General features: G+C 54.9%; 1 protein-coding gene across 7 annotated transcripts; it reads left to right on the top strand.

Moving 5' to 3' along the window:
* Positions 1-7,671: 7,671 nt before the first annotated feature.
* KLC3 (kinesin light chain 3) lies at positions 7,672-18,426 on the top strand. 7 transcript variants are annotated; one of them, XM_054463672.1, is made up of 14 exons: positions 8,108-8,136; positions 10,845-10,924; positions 12,495-12,760; positions 13,426-13,656; positions 14,378-14,447; positions 14,852-15,071; positions 15,558-15,645; positions 15,732-15,833; positions 16,339-16,512; positions 17,274-17,364; positions 17,443-17,480; positions 17,570-17,676; positions 17,878-17,941; positions 18,209-18,426. In XM_054463672.1, the coding sequence occupies exons 3-14, from the start codon at positions 12,503-12,505 to the stop codon at positions 18,278-18,280; spliced, it is 1,515 nt and encodes a 504-aa protein (XP_054319647.1). In that variant the 5' UTR covers positions 8,108-8,136; positions 10,845-10,924; positions 12,495-12,502; the 3' UTR covers positions 18,281-18,426. The 7 variants fall into 7 exon arrangements, with proteins under 7 accessions (XP_054319649.1, XP_054319651.1, XP_054319652.1 ...); XM_054463674.1 differs by lacking the exons at positions 8,108-8,136; positions 10,845-10,924 and adding an exon at positions 7,672-7,820; XM_054463676.1 differs by lacking the exons at positions 8,108-8,136; positions 10,845-10,924 and adding an exon at positions 7,687-7,815.
* The last annotated feature ends 16 nt before the right edge of the window (positions 18,427-18,442 follow it).

The raw sequence follows: 18,442 nt of genomic DNA on the forward strand, positions 1-18,442 counted from the left end.
TGCGAGCGTGAACTAGAGACCCTCATCACATGGCGCTGCAATCGGAAAAACTAATTTTTTTTTTTTTTTTTTTTTTTTTTTTTTTTTTTTGAGAGGGAGTTTTGCCCTTGTTGCTCAGGCCGGAGTGCAATGGCGTGATCTCAGCTCACTGCAACCTCCGCCTCCCCGGTTCAAGTGATTCTCCAGCCTCAGCCTCCCGAGTAGCTGGGATTACAGGCGCCCGCCACCACACCCGGCTAATTTTTGTATTTTTAGTAGAGACGGGGTTTCACCATGTTGGCCAGGCGGGTCTCAAACTCCTGACCTCAGGTGATCCACCTACCTCGGTCTCCCAAAGTGCCAGGATTACAGGCATGAGCCACTGCGCCTGGCCATTTATTTTTATTTTTATTTTTTTACATTTTATTTTTGGTTCATGGTTTTTTACATTTTATTTTGGTACATTTTTATTTTGGAGACAGGTTCTCACCTCTCGCCCCACTCTTTTTCATCCAAGCTGGAATACAGTGGTGCCATCATAGGTCACTGCAACCTTGATCTCTGGGGCTCCCACCTCAATCTCCCCAGTAGCTGGAACTACAGGTGTGCACCACCACACTTGGCTCATTTTAACTTTTTTTTTTTTGTAGAGATGGGGATCTTGCTATATCGCCCAGGCTGGTCTCAAACTCCTGGTCTCAAGCAATCCTCCTGCCTTGGCCTCTCAAAGTGCTGGGATTACAGGTGTGAGCTACCATGCCCGGTCAATAGCTCAAAAATGGATGTCGGGTTGGCTGAGAGTTGGCCAATCCAGGCTGGGCTCAGATGGGAAGCTCTGCTTCATATGGGAACCTTGTGGAGTGCAGGCTGAGGGGAGAGGAACCTCTCAGGGGAAGCCCGTCTCATGGCGATGCTGAGATGCAAAAAGAAATGTTCAAGGTCTCTTGAGGCCTAAGCTCAGAACTGACACGACTGTCACTTGTGCCCCTCTGCTATTGGCCAAAGCAAGTCACATGGCCACACCCAAAGTTCAAGGCCCATCATTTTGTCCTCCTCCACAGGTAAGGATTATATCAGGTGTGCTTTTCTTAAATGGGTCCACACACTCGTACATCCACACACGATCATATTCATGGAACATCTCTGGAAGGATATTGGAAACGGTCATCAGGTTTGCTTGCGCGAAGGGTGTCCGGGGATCAGGGAGAGAGAACGCCTACTTTCACTCTGTAGTCTTTTATTCTCTATGTCTATGAACGTTTTTTCTGACTGCATTCCCTTTTTTTTTTTTTTTTTTGAGATGGAGTCTCACTCTTTCGCCCGGGCTGGAGGGCAGCGGTGCGATCTTGGCTCACTGGAACCTCTGCCTCCCGGGTTCAAGCGATTCTCCTGCCTCAGCCTCCTGAGTAGCTGGGACTACTAGCACGTGCCACCATGCCCAGCTAATTTTTTGTGTGCATTTTGTTTTTGTTTTTGTTTTTTTTGAGATGGAGTCTCACTCTGTCTCCCGGGCTGGAGTGCAGTGCCGCAATCTTGGCTCACTGCAAGCTCCGCCTCCCGGGTTCACACCATTCTCCTGCCTCAGCCTCCGGAGTAGCTGGGACTACAGGTGCCCGCCACCATGCCTGGCTAATTTTTTGTATTTTTTAGTAGAGACGGGGTTTCACCGTGTTAGCCAGGATGGTCTCGATCTCCCGACTTCGTGATCCGCCCACCTCGGCCTCCCAAAGTGCTGGGATTACAGGCGTGAGCCACCGCGCCCGGCCTTTGTGTGCATTTTTAGTAGACACGGGGTTTCACCACGTTGGCCGGGCTGGTCTCAAACTCCTGACCTCAAGTGATCCACCTGCCTCGGCCTCCCAAAGTGCTGGGATGACAGGCGTGAGCCACCACTCCTGGCCATTATTTTTTAAATTAAAAAATTTTAAAAATTAAAAAATTTAATTTAAATTTTTTAAATTAAAAAACAATGGCCAGAAGGTGAAAACAGAAAAGCTCCCACCCTATGTACCCATTTTCCTGATGTGGCAAACTAAGGCCTTAAGGGATAGGGTGGAGTATTTGTTGAATGCCATGTTGGATATGCAAGCAATTTCTCCTCTCTGAGCCTCGGTTTCCTTTTTTATTTATTTATTTTTTTAGACAGGCTGTCACTCTGTCACTCAGGCTGGAGTGCAGTGGTATGATAATAGCTCACTGCAGGCTCAGACTCCTAGGCTCAAGCAATCCCCCTGCTTCAGCTTCCTGAGTTGCTGAGACCACATGTGAAACATCAAACATGGCTAATTTTTTTTTTTAATATTTTTTTGGCAGGTGGGTGACGCCTGTAATTCCAGCACTTTGGGAGGCCAAGGCAGGCAGATCATTTAAGGTCAGGAGTTGGAGACCAGCCTAACCAACATGGTGAAACCCTGTCTACACTAAAAATACACAAAAATTAGCCGGGGGTGGTGGCGCATGTCTGTAGTCCCAGCTACTCAGGAGGCTGCGGCAGAAGAATTGCTTAAACCTGGGAGGCGGAGGTTGCAGTGAGCTGATATTGTGCCACTGCATTCCAGCCTGGGCGACAGAGCAAGACTCCATCTCAAAAAAATAAACAGGCTGGGCCCGGTGGCTCACGCCAATAATCCCAGCAGTTTGGGGGGCCGAGGTGGGCAGATCACTTGAGGTCAGGAGTTTGAGACCAGCCTGGCCAACATGGTGAAACCCCATGTCTACTAAAAATACAAAAAAATTAGCCAGGTGTGGTTCCTGTAATCCTAGCTACTCAGGAGGCTGAGGCAGGAGAATTGCTTTAGCCCAGGACACGGAGGTTACAGTGAGCCAAAATCACGCCACTGCACTCCAGCCTGGGCGACAGAGTAAGACTCCATCTCAAAAAAATACTAATAAAATAATTTTTTTTTTGTAGAGATAGGTTCACCCTATGTTCCCCAAGTTGGTCTCAAACTCCTAGGCTCCAGCAATCCTACTGCCTCGGCCTCCTGAAGCCCTGGGATTACAGGTATGAGTCACCACATCCGGCCAGTTTCCTCATTTTTAGGTGGGGCTGGTAATAGTGCCTACCTTGGGGGGGTCAGCTACAAAGATGCTGGGGCTCTGCTACTCCTTGGCTGTGTGACCTTAGACAAGTTACTCAGCCTCTCTGTGCCTCATCTTTTTCACCTGTGGAATGGAGCGAATCATGGCAGCTGGTGTGAGGATTAACAATTTGTATATAGGAGTTGGCACAGGGCCAGTCTGGGGTAAGAACTCAAACATCAGCCATTGTTGGGGTTGTGCAAAAGTACTTGGAACAGGGCTGGCCTAAAGGAAGGTTTTCCTGGCCAGGTGTGGTGGCTCACACCTGTAATCCCAGCACTTTGGGAGGCTGAGGCAGGCAGATCCTGAGGTCAGGAGATCAAGACCATTCTGGCTAACACGGTGAAACCCCGTCTCTACTAAAAATACAAAAATTAGCTGGGCATGGCAGCACGCGCCTGTAGTCCCAGCTACTCGGGAGGCTGAGGCAGGAGAATTGTTTGAACCTGGAAGGCGGAAGTTGCAGTGAGCCGAGATTGTGCCACTGCATTCCAGCCGGGGAGAAAGAGCGTGACTCCTTCTCAAACAAAAACAACAGCAGCAGCAACAAAAGCAAGAAAGGCTTTCCTTAGTTAACACTTTCTTCTTCTTTCAATCTTTATCTCATTTAATCCTCACCTCAATGCTGTGTGATGAGTGTGATCATCCCCATTTTACAGATGAAGAGACAGAGGCTCAGCCAGAGATCATTGTTCCCCCGGTTTACATGGAACAGAAATGGCAGGGCCAGGATTTAAACCTAGATCTGCCTGGCTCCCTGCCGGGCTCCATCCCCTGCCCTCCCCCAACACACATAGTATTTACTGGGTACTACCCTGTTCTAAGCCTTTTCTGGGGGATTATACATTAATCCTCACCACAGCCTTAAAGTAAGGTACCTTATGAGTCTCGTTTGAGAGACCAGAAATCTGAAGTCCAGAGAGGTTACTTCTTGGCTCAGAGGGTCACACAGCTAGCAAATGACCCAGCTGAGATTCATCCCTGGGCTGCCTGGCTCCAATCCCTGCACTGCCTGTGGTTAAGCATGTGGCAGATCCAGATCCAACGTCCAGCGTCCTGAGGCCAAAAAAATGGGGGGCAGGGGGAAGGCTCTGCTGCCCCTCAATCCCATGCTGTTGAAATAGCTGGAGCTAGCAGGGGGAAGGCTCTGCTGCCCCTCAATCCCATGCTGTTGAAATAGTTGGAGCTAGCACTTTGGAAGGCCGAGGCGGGTAGATCACCTGAGGTCAGGAGTTCGAGACCAGCCTGGCCAACATGGCGAAACCCTGTCTATACTAAAAATATAAAAATTAGCCGGGCGTGATGGTGCATACCTGTAATCCCAGCTACTCTGGAGGCTGAGGCAGGAGAATCACTTGAACCTGGGAGATGGAGGTTTCAGTGAGCCAAGATCACGCCATTGCACTCCAGCCTGGGCAACAGAGACACTGTCTTTTTTTTTTTTTTTTTTTTGAGACGGAGTTTTGCTCTTGTTGCCCAGGCTAGAGTGCAATGACGCGATCTCGGCTCACTGCAACCTCCGCCTCCCTGGTTCAAGTGATTCTCCTGTCTTAGCCTCCTGACAAGCTGGAATTACAGGCGCATGCCACCAATCCCGGCTAATTTTTGTAATTTTAGTAGAGACAGGGTTTCATCATATTGGTCAGGCTGGTCTCAAACTCCTGATCTCAGGTGATCTGCCCTCCTCGGCCTCCCAAAGTGCTGGGATTATAGGCATGAGCCACCACTCCCTGTGAGATGCTGTCTTAATTTAAAAAAAAAAAAAAGAAAGAAAGAAATAGCTGGAGCTTGGCGCAGTGGCTCATGCCTGTGATCCCAGGACTTTGGGAGGATCGCTTGAGGGCAGGAGTTCAAGACCAGCCTGGGCAACATAGGGAGACCCCCATCTTTACAAAAAACAACAAAAAGTAGCTGGGTATGGTGGTGCATTTGTAGTCTCAGCTACCTGGGACTTGGGAGGCTGAGGAGAGAGCATTGCTTAAACCCGGGAAATCAAGGCTGCAGTGAGCTATGACTGCCACTGCACTCCAGCCTGGGTGACAGAGTGACGCCTGTCTTTTAAAAAAGCTGGAGTAGGCCGGGCATGGTGGCTCACGCCTGTAATCCCAGCACTCTGGGAGGCTGAAGCGGGTGGATCACCTGAGGTCAAGAGTTCAAGACCAGCCTGGCCAACATCGGAAACCCCATCTCTACAAAAATATAAAAATTAGCCAGGCATGATGGCGGGTGCCTGTAACCCCAGCTGCTTGGGAGGCTGGGGCGGGAGAATCGCTTGAACCTGGGAAGCGGAGGTTACACAGTGAGCCAAGATCGTGCCACTGCACTCCAGCCTGGGCAACAGAGCAAGACTCTGTCTTAAAAAAAAAAAAAATGCTGGAGTAGTTAGGATATGAGTTTGAATTTTTATTTCCATGATTCAATCAGCACCCATTCTCCCAAATGCCTTCTCTGTGTTGGGCCTGTGCTGGGTGGCACTGGGGACACAATGGAGACTGACATGGCCCCTCCTCCCTTCTTGGGGCTCATAATCTAATATGGGACTGACCTGTCTCCCAACACTGATGACCCAGAGTTGGCAGGGCTGGATGTGGGAGCCCAAGAGGCTGGAAACCTGGGAGGTAAGAAAGGGCTTCCTGGAGGAGGAAGCATCAGCACTGGGGCTCAGACAACAGGGAAGTAGACAACCCTCCGTTGGCTGCCATTCGGAGGGAGTGGGGAGCTGTGCCGAGTCTGGAGTTTGGTCCACGGACCAGCAGCGCCCTCTGCTGGAAGCATCCCATAGTGCAGTGACCGGGGTACAGCACGCATTGAGCCATGTATATATGTATGCATTTATTTATTTTTGAGATGGAGTTTCGCTCTTGTTGCCCAGGCAGGAGTGTAATGGTGTGATCTCGGCTCACTGCAACCTCTGCCGCTGGGATTCAAGCGATTCGCCTGCCTCAGCCTCCCAAGTAGCTGGGATTACAGGCGTGCGCTACCACACCCGGCTAATTTTGTATTTTTAGTAGAGGTGGGGTTTCACCATGTTGGCCAGGCTGGTCTCGAACTCCTGACCTCAAGTGATCCAGCCCCCTCGGCCTCCCAAAGTTCTGGGATTACAGGTGTGAGCCACTGCGCCGTCCTCAAGTTATATTAGAATCGTGTCCTCCCAGCTTTGGCCAGCTTACTATTCTAGGACTTGATTCCTTCATTCAGTCACAATTTATTGAGCACCAACTTTGCATCAGGCTCTTGCTGAAGATACAGTGCTGACAATATACAGCCCTGCCCTCAGAGCTGACATAGTAGAGGAGAAAAAGGAACCCATAATATGCAGTCAGTAGCGAGTATTTACTAAGTACTTTCTATGTGCGAGGCCCTGATAAAAGTACTGTCCTGGCTGGGCGCGGTGGCTCACGCCTGTAATCCCAGCACTTTGGGAGGCCGAGGTGGGCAGATCACCTAAGGTCAGGAGTTCGAGATCAGCCTGGCTAACATGGCGAAACCCTGTCTCTATTAAAAATACAAAAATTAGTTGGGCATGGTAGTGGGCAACTGTAATCCCAGCTACTCGGGAGGCTGAGACAGGAGAATGACTTGAACCCGGGAGTTGCAGTGAGCCAAGATAGCGCCATTGTACTCCAGCCTGGGTGACAGAGCGAGACTGTGTCTCAAAGTACTGTCCCTGTGTTAGTTAACATTCAATTCTCAAAGCCTTAGACTATTTTCATTTTATTGACTAGGGAAACTGAGGCACAGAGAGGTTAAGTTACTTGCCCAAGGCCTGCACAGCAAGTAAGTGCCGGAATCAGATTTGAACCCGAGCCCAGTTCTTAGATATCACATTCCCTTGCCAATAACGTAATGCATATTATATAACATAACATAATGATGTGATATATGTTATATAAAATAACTTTAGGGGCCGGGGGCGGTGGTTCACTCCTGTAATCCCAGAACTTTGGGAGGCCGAGGCGGGAGGGTCACTTGAGGTCAGGAGTTTGAGACCAGCCTGGCCGACATGGCGAAACCCCGTCTCTACTAGAAATATAAAAAGTAGCCGGGCGTGGTGGCGGACACCTGTAGTCGCAGCTACTCGGGAGGCTGAGATGGGAGAATCGCTTGAACTTGGGAGGTGGAGGTTGCAGTGAGCCGAGATCGCGGTACTGCACTCCAGCCTGGTGACAGAGCGAGACTCCCTCTCAATAAATAAATAAATACATAAATAAAATAATTTTAGGCCCTGAAAAGTTTTGTGAAAAAAATCAAGAGGAGAATGTAATGTTTTGGTGGAAGGGTGCCATTTAGAAGGGGGCAATCAGGGAAGGCCTACCGGAGGAGGTGGCCTTTGAGAAGAGACCAAAAGACGATGAGATCTGTGGAAAGAGAGATCGAAGCAGGCCATACAACCAAGGAAAAGGCTCCAGGGCAGGCACTGCAAGAAAGCCACCGGTCTGGGATCTAAAGTTTCCATGGTTTTAGCTTGGCCAAGGCCCCTGCGCTACAGTCACCCTGATTCGAGGTGTCCTGGAGGTTACCAGCTCCGCGTGCGAAGTTCTGCCATTCCCGCGGGGCTGGAGCCACGAGGCTGAACTTCCCGCGGGCGGTGGGCGTGGCCGGCTCACCTGCGGGGGCGTGGCTCCCGGCCGCCCCGCCCCTCCGAGGAGCCGCCCGCGGTCCCAGACGCCCGGCGCAGCGGGAGCTTCGGGGCGTGCCTGGCTTGCGGGACGCGACCGAGCGCAGTGGGGCGAAGCGGGGCAGGAGCCGCCAGAGGTCAGGTGGGCGCCAGGAGTGGGGCGCGGAACTCTCGGAGAGCCGCGATGATGGGGGGTGGGGGCGAAGGGTGAGGATGGGGCCTGGAGCAACCCTGGGCCCGTTCGCCCTGAGACGGGGAAGGGCCTTGGGGCTCCCGGATGCCCCCTGCCCCGTCCTGGGGCTCTCCGGGATCTGGAGGCCTGGCTGGGGTCGCACGCCCCCCACCCCAGCGCAGGTAAACAGCGAGGACGGGGCGGGGCCTGGGAGGGGGAGGGAGGGGGAGGGAGTGGGCCCTTGTGACGGCGGGTGAGCCTGGTGCGCGGGGCTGGGCAGGCCAGGGTAAGTTGGTGCGGCTTGCGGGGTTGGGCCACGATGGGAGTCTCCTGCCTTCCTGTGTGTGTGTGAGGATTTGTGTGTGTGCAAGAGTGTGTGTCAGGCTGTGGGTATGAGGGTGAAAGCGACTGTCCTCCGTGTAACCCTGTGATGGGACTGTGTGTACGACGTGACACTTTTAGCAATGTGAAAACATGGGTGACCTGTGACTGGAATGGTGTGTGTGTAGAATTGGATCGTCAGTAGCACTTTATGACCAAGAGCCAGTGCGACTGCAGTCAACTTTCTGCTTGGCCTGATGTGCATGTGTGGGGCTGTGTGTGTGGCTGTCTTCATCGCAGGGAGTGGAACTGGTTGTAGGATTAGGTGTGATTGTTGACCAAGAGGTTTTGCGGCTGTGGTTGTCTTTCTGCCTGTTGGGGTGTGTGTGTGTGTGTGGTGGACAGTGTGGCACTGGATCAGTGAGAGGTGACTGTGATTGACTTGATTGTGTGTCACTGATGGTGCATGGGGCTGGGCGGAACTGTGTCCAGAAGTGGGGCTGTTTCGTGGGACGGTGCGCTTGGAACCTCGGGGTTGGATGAGTGAGGTGTGGAGGTGTGTGAAGCCGTGTGTGCATGTGTGTGTGTGTGTACAGAGGAACTGGAGGGTGTGTGATCTGCAACAATGCCGTGGCTGGCAGTGGTGTGCAACGGAGAGTTTGTGGGAGGTGGGAGTGGAGACGTGGACATTTAAGTGGGATGCTCCTCCAAGTGGGTGACAGGATGGAAAAGGGGGTCCGTGTCAGGGATCGGTGTGTGGGACTGTGCCTATGATTATCAGCTGTGCGGTTGTGCACACAGGGCTCTGTGTGAGTGTGGGAGCTGGTGTGTGTCTGGGACACAGCCCGAGTGCTGGATGGCTGTGGTTGAGCCGTATTTGTTGCTGTGGTTGTCAGTCTGGCTGTGGAGTGGTGTGTGTAAGGCTGTGTCTGAGGTTATGGAGGGAGGTTGTTACATCGGCAAAATTGTGTGAAGAATGGTTGTGGTTGTCAGGATGACTCTTGATGAACCTGAGTGGTTGTGAGTTCAACCATTTATGATGTTTGTGTGTGAGGTGTGAGACTAGGTATGGTGTGATATACACAAGCACATAGAGATTGGCTGGGTCCAGTGGCTCATACCTGTAATCTCAACACTTTGGGAGGCTGAGGTGGCGGGGATTGCTTGAACCGAGGAATCCTAGACTAGCCTGGGCAATATGGTGATACCCCGTCTCTACAAAAAACAAAAATTAGCCAGGTATAGTTTAGTTTTTTAAAAATTAAAAAAAAGTTGGCTGGGTGCGGTAGCTCATGCCTGTAATCCCAGCACTTTGGGAGGCCAAGGTGGGGGCCGGGGGTGGATCATTTGAGGTCAGGAGTTCGAGACCAGCCTGGCCAACATGGTGAAACCCCGTCTCTATTAAAAATACAAAAATTAGCCAGGTTTGGTGGCAGGCGCCTGTAATCCCAGCTACTTGGGAGGGTGAGGGAGGAGAATCGCTTGAACCTGGGAGGTAGAGATTGCAGTGAGCCAAGATCATGCCATTGCACTCCAGTCTGGGCAACAGAGCAAGACTCAGTCTCAAAAAAATAAAATAAAATTTTAAAAAGGTTGATATATACATCACATATATACACATACATATATCTAGAGAGAGAGATCAATGACGATCAAGTCTGTGATGCACAAAATGTACAGGACCCTTACTGTACGTGGTCGTGTGTGTACAACACATACAAAAACCGCTGGGCTGCTTACGGTGGATGCAGTGGCTTGAGTGAAGTGTGTGAGAACGTAGCATCCCTCCACGCATATTCACAGCTCTCTGTTCCGACAGTGGAGCTGAATCCGAGTACTCGTGTGTGTATGGCGTGTAGGTGTGGGAGTCCCTGCTGGCCAGGCCTGGAGTGGGAGGGAGAGGAAGTGGGGAAACTGGCGAGGGATCCACAGTGAATCTTGGGAGTGTGTGCATCTGGAGGTGCGTTGGGCGCATTGTAGGGAGTTGGCTGCTTGGGAGCCGTGTGAGTTTGGGGGACAGCGAGTGTCACGGTCAAGTGCAAGGAGATGGTCTGAATGTGAGTGATTTGGGGAGTGGGAGAGACAGAGTTAGTTTCTGCATGGGTTGGCTTTTCTTTTTTTTAAAACAATATTATCATTTTTTGACATGGAGTTTTGCTCTTGTCACCCAGGCTGGAATGCGGTGGCGTGATCTTGGCTCACTGCAACCTCCGCCTCTCGGGTTCAAGCGATTCTCGTGCCTCAGCCTCATAAGTAGCTGGGGACTACAGGCACACACCACCATGCCTGGCTAATTTTGTATTTTTAGTAGAGCCGGGGTTTCACCATGCTGGCCAGGCTAGTCTCAAACTCCTGACCTCAACTGATCCACCCACCTCGGCCTCCCAAAGTGTTGGGATTACAGGTGTGAGCCACCGCACCTGGGCTTGGTTTTTATTTCTAAGAGAATATACCTGTGTGTTGGGAGTATATACAGATTGTTTTTGAAAGAATAGTATATGTGTGTGCCTGAGTCAGTGTGTTGTCTTAGGTTGTATTTCTAAAAGGAAAATGTAAGTTTGTACTGAGTTGTATATTTAATAGGAGAAAGTGAGTGCGTGTTCTAAGAGGAGAATGTATATTATGTTGTCTTTCTTTCTTTTTTTTTTGACTGGGTCCTACTCTTTCACCCAGGCTGAGTGCAGTGGCACTATCATGGCTCACTGCAGCTTCAACCTTCTGGGTTCAAGTGATCCTTCTACCTCAGCCTCCAGGTACACCACCACCACACCCGGCTAATTTTTTTTTTTTTTTTTTTTTTTTTGTAGAGATGGGGTCTCAGTATGTTTCCCAGGCTAGTCTTGAACTCCTGGGCTCAAGTGATCCTCCTGCCTCAGCCAAAATCCCAAAGTGCTGGGAGTATAGGTGTGAGCCACCGCACCCGGCCGACATTGTGTTTCTAATGAGGGAGTGTGTGTGTGTGTGTGTGTGTGTAACTATATTTCTGGGAGAGTGCGTGTGTGTACCGTGTTTTTTTTTTTTTTTAAATGAAATCTCACTCTGTTGCCCAGGCTGGATTGCAGTGGCGCGACCTTGGCTCACTGCAACCTCCGCCTCCTGGGTTCAAGCAGTTCTCCTGCCTCAGCCTCCCAAGTAGCTGGAACTACAGGCATGCGCCACCACCTCAGCTAATTTTTTTTTTTTTTTTTTTAGTAGAGACGGGGTTTCACTCTGTTGGCCAGGCTGGTCTCGAACTCCTGGCCTCAAGTGATCTGCCCACCTTGGCCTCTCAAAGTGCTGGCATTACAGGCATGAGCCACTACACCTGGCCCCATGTTGTACTGGAGAGAAGGGAGAGTGCGTGTGTCAAATTGTATTTTGGAGAGGAAAATGTGTATGTTGCATTGTGTCTTTAAGAAGGGAGGGTATGGGTATGTGAGGTATGTTTCTGAGGAGTGTGTTTGTGTGTCTATGAGGACCCCAGAGGCACCACCAGCTAAGTTTCTGTGACCTTGTCACCCACATACAACCACATGAAGTCCCATAGAGGGGGGCCCCCGCCCACTATGAGCTGGGCTTCAGACTCTCAGCTGTCACATGGCCAGTGTGACATCCCTGGACCACACCTATCACACGTGTGTCCCGACAGGCCCTGGGCTGGCTAAGCTTGTCTGATGGAGGAGGGTGGAGCCCCTGTTCCCCCAGGGTCCATCTGTTGCCTGGGAGCCAACACATGGCCCCATCCTCATTCCTCCCAACCTAGAGGCCTCCTGGGCTTCCGGGGGCCCTGGCCCCTGGGCCCTCTCCTCCCACCCCACCCACCCCCAGTGGTCTGACTGGTTCCCAACAAAAACACCCTAAGAATGAGCTCACGCAGAGGCTGCCGCCTCCACACGCCTCGCCCCACTCGTCCAGCAGAGGAGGGTGCCTCTGGTCCCAGGTCACACGGCCAACCAGGAGCTCTGGGCCAGGGGATCCAAGGGCCTTGGGGTGGGGAAGGCTGGCCAGGTGAGCTGAGGGCAGATGGGGGACCCCAGGCTAGCTGTTTGCCCTCTCTTGGTTAATTACACATAGGATTTGGGAACTGTCCTCAGGGCAGAACCCTGGGTTGGGAGGACAGACGAAGGTAGACAAGACTGTTCCAGATGAGAGCTGGCTGGGATGGGTGTGGAGACTGGGATGGAGAGGGTGTGGAGGCAGAGGGCTGGCCAGGATGGGTGGAGCAGGGAAGAGCCAGGATGGGGAGAAGTTAGGGGTCCTGATGGCAATTATGGGAATAGAGGCTGGGGGCCAACTGACTGGCCTGGGCAATGATTCCCCAAACCCCTCACCATTGCTCCCCAGGAGCAACAATGTCTGTGCAGGTGGCGGCTCCCGGAAGTGCAGGGCTGGGCCCAGAGCGCCTGAGCCCTGAGGAGCTGGTGCGGCAGACACGGCAAGTGGTCCAGGGGCTGGAGGCGCTGAGGGCAGAGCACCATGGCCTGGTTGGGCACCTGGCGGAGGCCCTGGCGGGACAGGGCCCGGTGGCCGGCTTGGAGATGCTGGAGGAAAAGCAGCAGGTGGTGAGCCACTCGCTGGAGGCCATCGAGCTGGGGCTGGGCGAGGCCCAGGTATGAGGGGGCCGGGTGGGGAGCTGAGGGAGGGTCAGCTGAGGGCGGAGGGAGGGCCAGGTATGCAGGGGTCTGGGAGAGGGGTTCACTATTGCAGAGGGGCACACTTTGGGAGGCCGAGGTGGGCGGATCACTTGAGGTCAGGAGTTCAAGAACAGCCTGGCCAATATGGCAAAACCCCATCTCTACTAAAAATACAAAAATTACCTGGGAGGCGGAGGTTGCAGTGAGTGGAGATCGTGCCATTCCACTCCAGTCTGGGCGACAGAGAGAGACTGTCCCAAAAAACAACAAAAAAAAGTATGGCAGAGAGGAACATCTGGGGCAGGGGGAGGCCTAGGGGAACAGGCCTGGGAAGGGGAGGCTCCAGGTCAGAGATGGAGTCCCTTGGCAGCTTTAGGGGGTCCTTGTGTGTGACAGGGACCCCTGAACCAGATGGCATTCTTCAGTAAACTGTGGGTTCTAGGGCAAGTTTGGGGGTGAAATCAGAGGGGACCCTGGGAGCCTCTGAGGGCACTGGAGCCATGTTGGCAGAGTCTCTGCAGAATCTGGGGGTGTCGTGCATAGTAGTGGGGTGCTACGGCCTGATTCGAGGCCTAGGCTGGGTCAGGGGCTGTCTGGCAGGGTAGGAACCAACCTCGACTTGGGACCCCCACCCTGGGCAGGTGCTGCTGGCCCTGTCGGCACATGTGGGTGCACTGGAGGCAGAGAAGCAGCGGCTGCGCTCGCAGGCCCGGCGGCTGGCCCAGGAGAACGTGTGGCTGCGGGAGGAACTGGAGGAGACGCAGCGGCGGCTTCGGGCCAGCGAGGAGGCTGTGGCCCAGCTGGAGGAGGAGAAGCGCCACCTGGAGTTCCTGGGGCAGCTGCGACAGTACGACCCACCGGCGGAGAGCCAGGTGCCACGGGCAGGGTGAGGTGGGGGGCGCTGGGCCCTTCACAGAGCCCCACAGTCCCCTAGACGCTCCTTAGAATCCCACAGTCCCCAAGACCCTCCTTAGAATCCCACAGTCCCCCACACCCTCCTTAGAATCCCACAGTCCCCAAGACCCTCCTTAGAATCCCAGTTCCCCAGACCCTCCTTAGAATGCCACAGTCCCCCAACCCTCCACAGAGCCCCCAGACCCACCAGAACTTCCACAGATGCCCCCACTAGCTACTCCACGAAGCCCCCAAGCCTCACCAGTCCCCCAGGGGGCCTCTGACGCTCGTGACCACCACCTCCCTCCAATCTTGAGATAGGCTGGGTGTGGTGGCTCACGGCTGTAATCCCAACACTTTGGGAGGCCAAGGCGAGCGGGATCACCTGAGGTCCGGAGTTCGACACCAGCATGACCAACATGGAGAAACCCCGTCTCTACTAAAAATACAAAATTAGCTGGGTGTGGTGGCACATGCCTGTAATCCCAGCTACTCCGGAGGCTGAGGCAGGAGAATGGCTTGAACCCAGGAGGTGGAGGTTGCTGTGAGCCAAGATCGCGCCATTGCACTCCAGCCTGGGCAACGAGCAAAACTCCGTCTCAAAAAAAAAAAAAAAAAAAAAACCTGAGATAGATCCAGGGCCCCAGTCTCTGAAACAAGCCCCCACCGCCCCGGACCCCCACTTTCCTGTCCCTGCAGCAGTCTGAGTCCCCGCCGCGCCGAGACAGCCTGGCCTCCCTGTTCCCCAGCGAGGAGGAGGAGAGGAAAGGTGGGTGTTGGGAGTACGTGCCACAGGGGATGGCAGGCCAGGGTGGGGAGGGGGCTCTGAGCTGCAGGACCCCAAAGTCTCTGAGCAGGGGATGGGGAGGTGAGGGCAGGGTCAGGAGGACCCTGAATGTGACAGTGCAGGTGAGGCTGGGAGCCACAAACACAGGATAGCCGCCTATTCACATCCCACAGGGCAGGTGGGCTGCCGTGTTCCTGTCCCGAGGCCAGGATGCATCCCACCAGCTGGTTAGATGCTAGTGACTCCTGTCTCAGAAGTTAGCGTGGGGGCCCAGAGTCCCAGGGGCCAGTTAGGCAGTCCGGCAGTTCTGGGGCACGTGTCCTCTCGTGCGAGACTGGAGGCTTAGGAGGCTTGCAGTGACCCAGAGCCCACCCCGCCCCACCTAGGTCCCGAGGCCGCAGGAGCAGCAGCGGCTCAGCAGGGTGGCTATGAGATCCCTGCCCGCCTTCGGACCCTGCATAACCTCGTGATCCAGTACGCGGGGCAGGGCCGCTATGAGGTGGCGGTGCCTCTGTGCCGCCAGGCCTTGGAGGACCTGGAGCGCAGCTCGGGCCACTGCCACCCCGACGTGGCCACCATGCTCAACATCCTGGCGCTGGTGTACCGGTGAGCGCTGTGGCCGGCCATGGCTGGGGGCAGGAACGGCAGGGACCCATTGGGTGCAAGTGTAAGGCTCCTGGTGCCCCCTCTGCCACCATGGAGCACCTGGGGAGGTCAGGGGAGGGGACAGCCAGAATGGGAAAGGAAGGGAAGACTCCTGCTATGAGAACGGCAAAGAGGGAGTGGGACAGGGATGGGGGTGGGGGGGGCCACTGAGCCAGGCAGAGAGGAGTCAGAGAGCACGGACACCAGGGACCCCAACAGAGCAGGCAAGAGACCTGGGGTGGCTAGAAGCTTGGCAGAGGTCTGGGGGTACAGGGCCCAGTGTTAGAGAATTGGGAGGTATGGAGGGGCCCACAAAAGGCCCCCAAAGGGTGCCACCCATGCTTGGTTCAGCCAGGTTCCCTGGGCCTGCCAGGATTGACCCAGCCCCTGTGGCTGCAGCTGTTCCAACCCTTGGCTAACGCTCTTCATTCCTGGGGCCCCCCACAGGGACCAGAACAAGTACAAAGAAGCCACAGACCTTCTCCATGATGCCCTGCAGATCCGGGAGCAGACGCTGGGCCCTGAGCACCCCGCGGTGAGTGGGGCCCCAGGGAGACGAAGTGGGGCCAAAGTGGGACCATGCCTGCCCATCCCTGACCTGTGCCTCCCCCAACCCCGCAGGTGGCCGCCACGCTCAACAACCTGGCCGTCCTCTATGGGAAGCGTGGGCGTTACCGGGAGGCAGAGCCCCTGTGCCAGCGCGCTTTGGAGATCCGAGAGAAGGTCCCATCCCCCTTACCCAACCCCGAGGAACCCCTTGTCCCATGTAGCCCTCCGCATGGATCCTGAGCACTTACATCGTGACCCTGACCCTCGGGCCCCTTGCGTTTGGTACTGGGAGACCCCAGTTGGAGCCTAGATCACCCAACCCATCACCCTTGACCTTCTGAGATCCCAGTTTGGTCTTGACCCTGACTCTGACCTCTCGCCTTACCTCACACACCACCCCCCAACTGGGTCCCCCCACAGCCTTTCCAACCCCTCATGGCCACCAGCACAAGCCCAACCCTGACCTACCCATCTCACCCTGTGCCCCCACGTTTCTGGACCACCGTGACCTCTGACCTTGGTAATCCCATTCGATGGTATAATTTGTGTCCCCAGCCCCCAACCTCTCAGGTCACTCTCTGCTTTGACCCTGTAATCCCCATGACCACCATACAGCAGTGATGTCATGTGTCCCACCAATCCTGTATGATCCCTCTGACTTGTGACCCCTGGCCCCCAGGTCCTGGGTGCTGACCACCCAGATGTGGCCAAGCAGCTCAACAACCTGGCCCTGCTGTGCCAGAACCAGGGCAAGTTTGAGGACGTGGAGCGGCACTATGCCCGGGCGCTGAGCATCTATGAGGCACTGGGCGGGCCCCACGACCCCAACGTGGCCAAGACCAAGAACAACCTGGTGAGGTCCCTGGGGCTCAGAGTGGGCCCAGAGTGGAGGGTCCTGCCCTGGGGAGGCACCCACTGGTTGGATACAGGGTGAGCACCGTGAGGGTGGGGGGTCCCCCCAGGCCGGGCCCTTGGAGCAAGTGTCAGACACAGGAGCTGGCTCAGCACAGAACACGGAATCAGGAAACGCTAAGTCCACGGGAGCCAGAGGACAGCCAGTGAAGGGGAAGCTGGCAGGCACAGATGGCAGCAGCAGACATTTATTGAGCTCACTGTGGCCGGCTCCCCTCTTAGCCCGGTCCCCACATCGCTAGTTCTTACAGCGTCCCTATGAGGTGGGAGCTGTCGCTGCACTTGGCATGTGAGAAGACTGAGGCACAGAGGCCATGCCACCAGCCCAAAGTACAGCAGACAGGCTCAGAAACAGGAGGCTGCCTGCCCTCCATCCCCCGGGCAGGAAGTAGGGCCGAGCTCCAAACCCACTCTGCCCCAGGGCAAGGCTTTAGGCAGGGGAGGGATACGGCCAGGTCAGCACATTAGAAAGTGGGGCCAGGCGTGGTGGCTCACACCTGTAACCCCAACACTTTGGGAGGCCAAGGCAGGAGGATCACTTGAGGCTAGGAGTTCAAGACCAGCCTGGGCAACATACCAAGACCCTGTCTCTACAAAAAACAAACAAACAAAAAAACGGGACTGGATGCAGTGTTGGGAACTGGGGTCTGAAAAGTTCCCAGACTAGAGCCAAGATCACCCAAGACACTCCCTTCTCCGCAGGCCTCAGCCTACCTGAAACAGAACAAGTACCAACAAGCGGAAGAGCTGTACAAAGAAATCCTCCACAAGGAGGACCTACCTGCCCCTCTAGGTGAGCCCCTCGCCCCTGCCTTCCCTCCTGGTGGCTTCTCTATGTCCCCATCTCAGTGTCCCCCATCTTTCCCCCTAGGTGCCCCCAACACAGGCACAGCTGGTGATGCAGAACAGGTGAGGACGGGCTGTGCTTCGGCTCCTGGGGTGGGTGTGGGGACTGCATGGGCTTGGGGGACTGAGCAGCATCCCCGGCCCCTCCCCAGGCCCTTCGCCGCAGCAGCTCACTCTCCAAGATCCGTGAGTCTATCAGGCGAGGAAGTGAGAAGCTGGTCTCCCGTCTCCGAGGCGAGGGGGCGGCGGGGGCAGCCGGGTGAGTGTTGATCAGGTCAGCAAAGAGCCCTGACATCAGCAGAATCCGCAGCCCACCCCACCCCCCGTCCTGCTCAAGAACCTTCCATAGCTCCCATCTCCCCTGTGATACACACAGATCAAACCCTGTGCTGGAAAGGTCCCTCGTGGAGGGGGGCCACTCCTGGATTCACTCATTTCCTCCCTGCTGCCCCCTTTGCAGAATGAAGAGAGCCATGTCACTCAACACACTGAACGTGGATGCCCCCAGGGCTCTTGGGACTCAGGTGAGGGGACATCTGGGTCAAAAATGGAGGGAGCCATGTGGATAGGCGCAGAGATGAGGCAAAGGCAGGGCGGTCGGGCCGGTGTTGGAGTCAGCAGGTGGTGGTCTGGTGTTAGAAGAGACCCAGGACAGGAGCAAAGATGGGTTTTACTTGGGGTAGAGGCGAGGGGGGTGGACAGTTGGCTGCAAGGCTGGACCTGGAGCTGGAGGGTGGACGTAGCACCTGCCCCTCACCTCCCCTCCAACCATCCCCTGTGCCTGTCTCCAGTTTCCCAGCTGGCATCTGGACAAGGCCCCTCGGACCCTCAGCGCCAGCACCCACGACCTGAGCCCCCACTAACGTCCAGTGAACTGTGCTGGCCACCACTTCTTGGGCACAGTACAGGAGGGATGGGCCTATCATCCCCTGGACCCCCCCCCCTTGCCTCTGGGTGCCTGGTGGATAGCTGCCTTCTCCTGCGATTAAAGGCTGTGGATGTGACAGTGAGAAATGTCACCTGAG

Source organism: Pongo pygmaeus, chromosome 20, assembly GCF_028885625.2.
Source record: "Pongo pygmaeus isolate AG05252 chromosome 20, NHGRI_mPonPyg2-v2.0_pri, whole genome shotgun sequence".
Taxonomy (NCBI): Eukaryota; Metazoa; Chordata; class Mammalia; order Primates; family Hominidae; genus Pongo; species Pongo pygmaeus.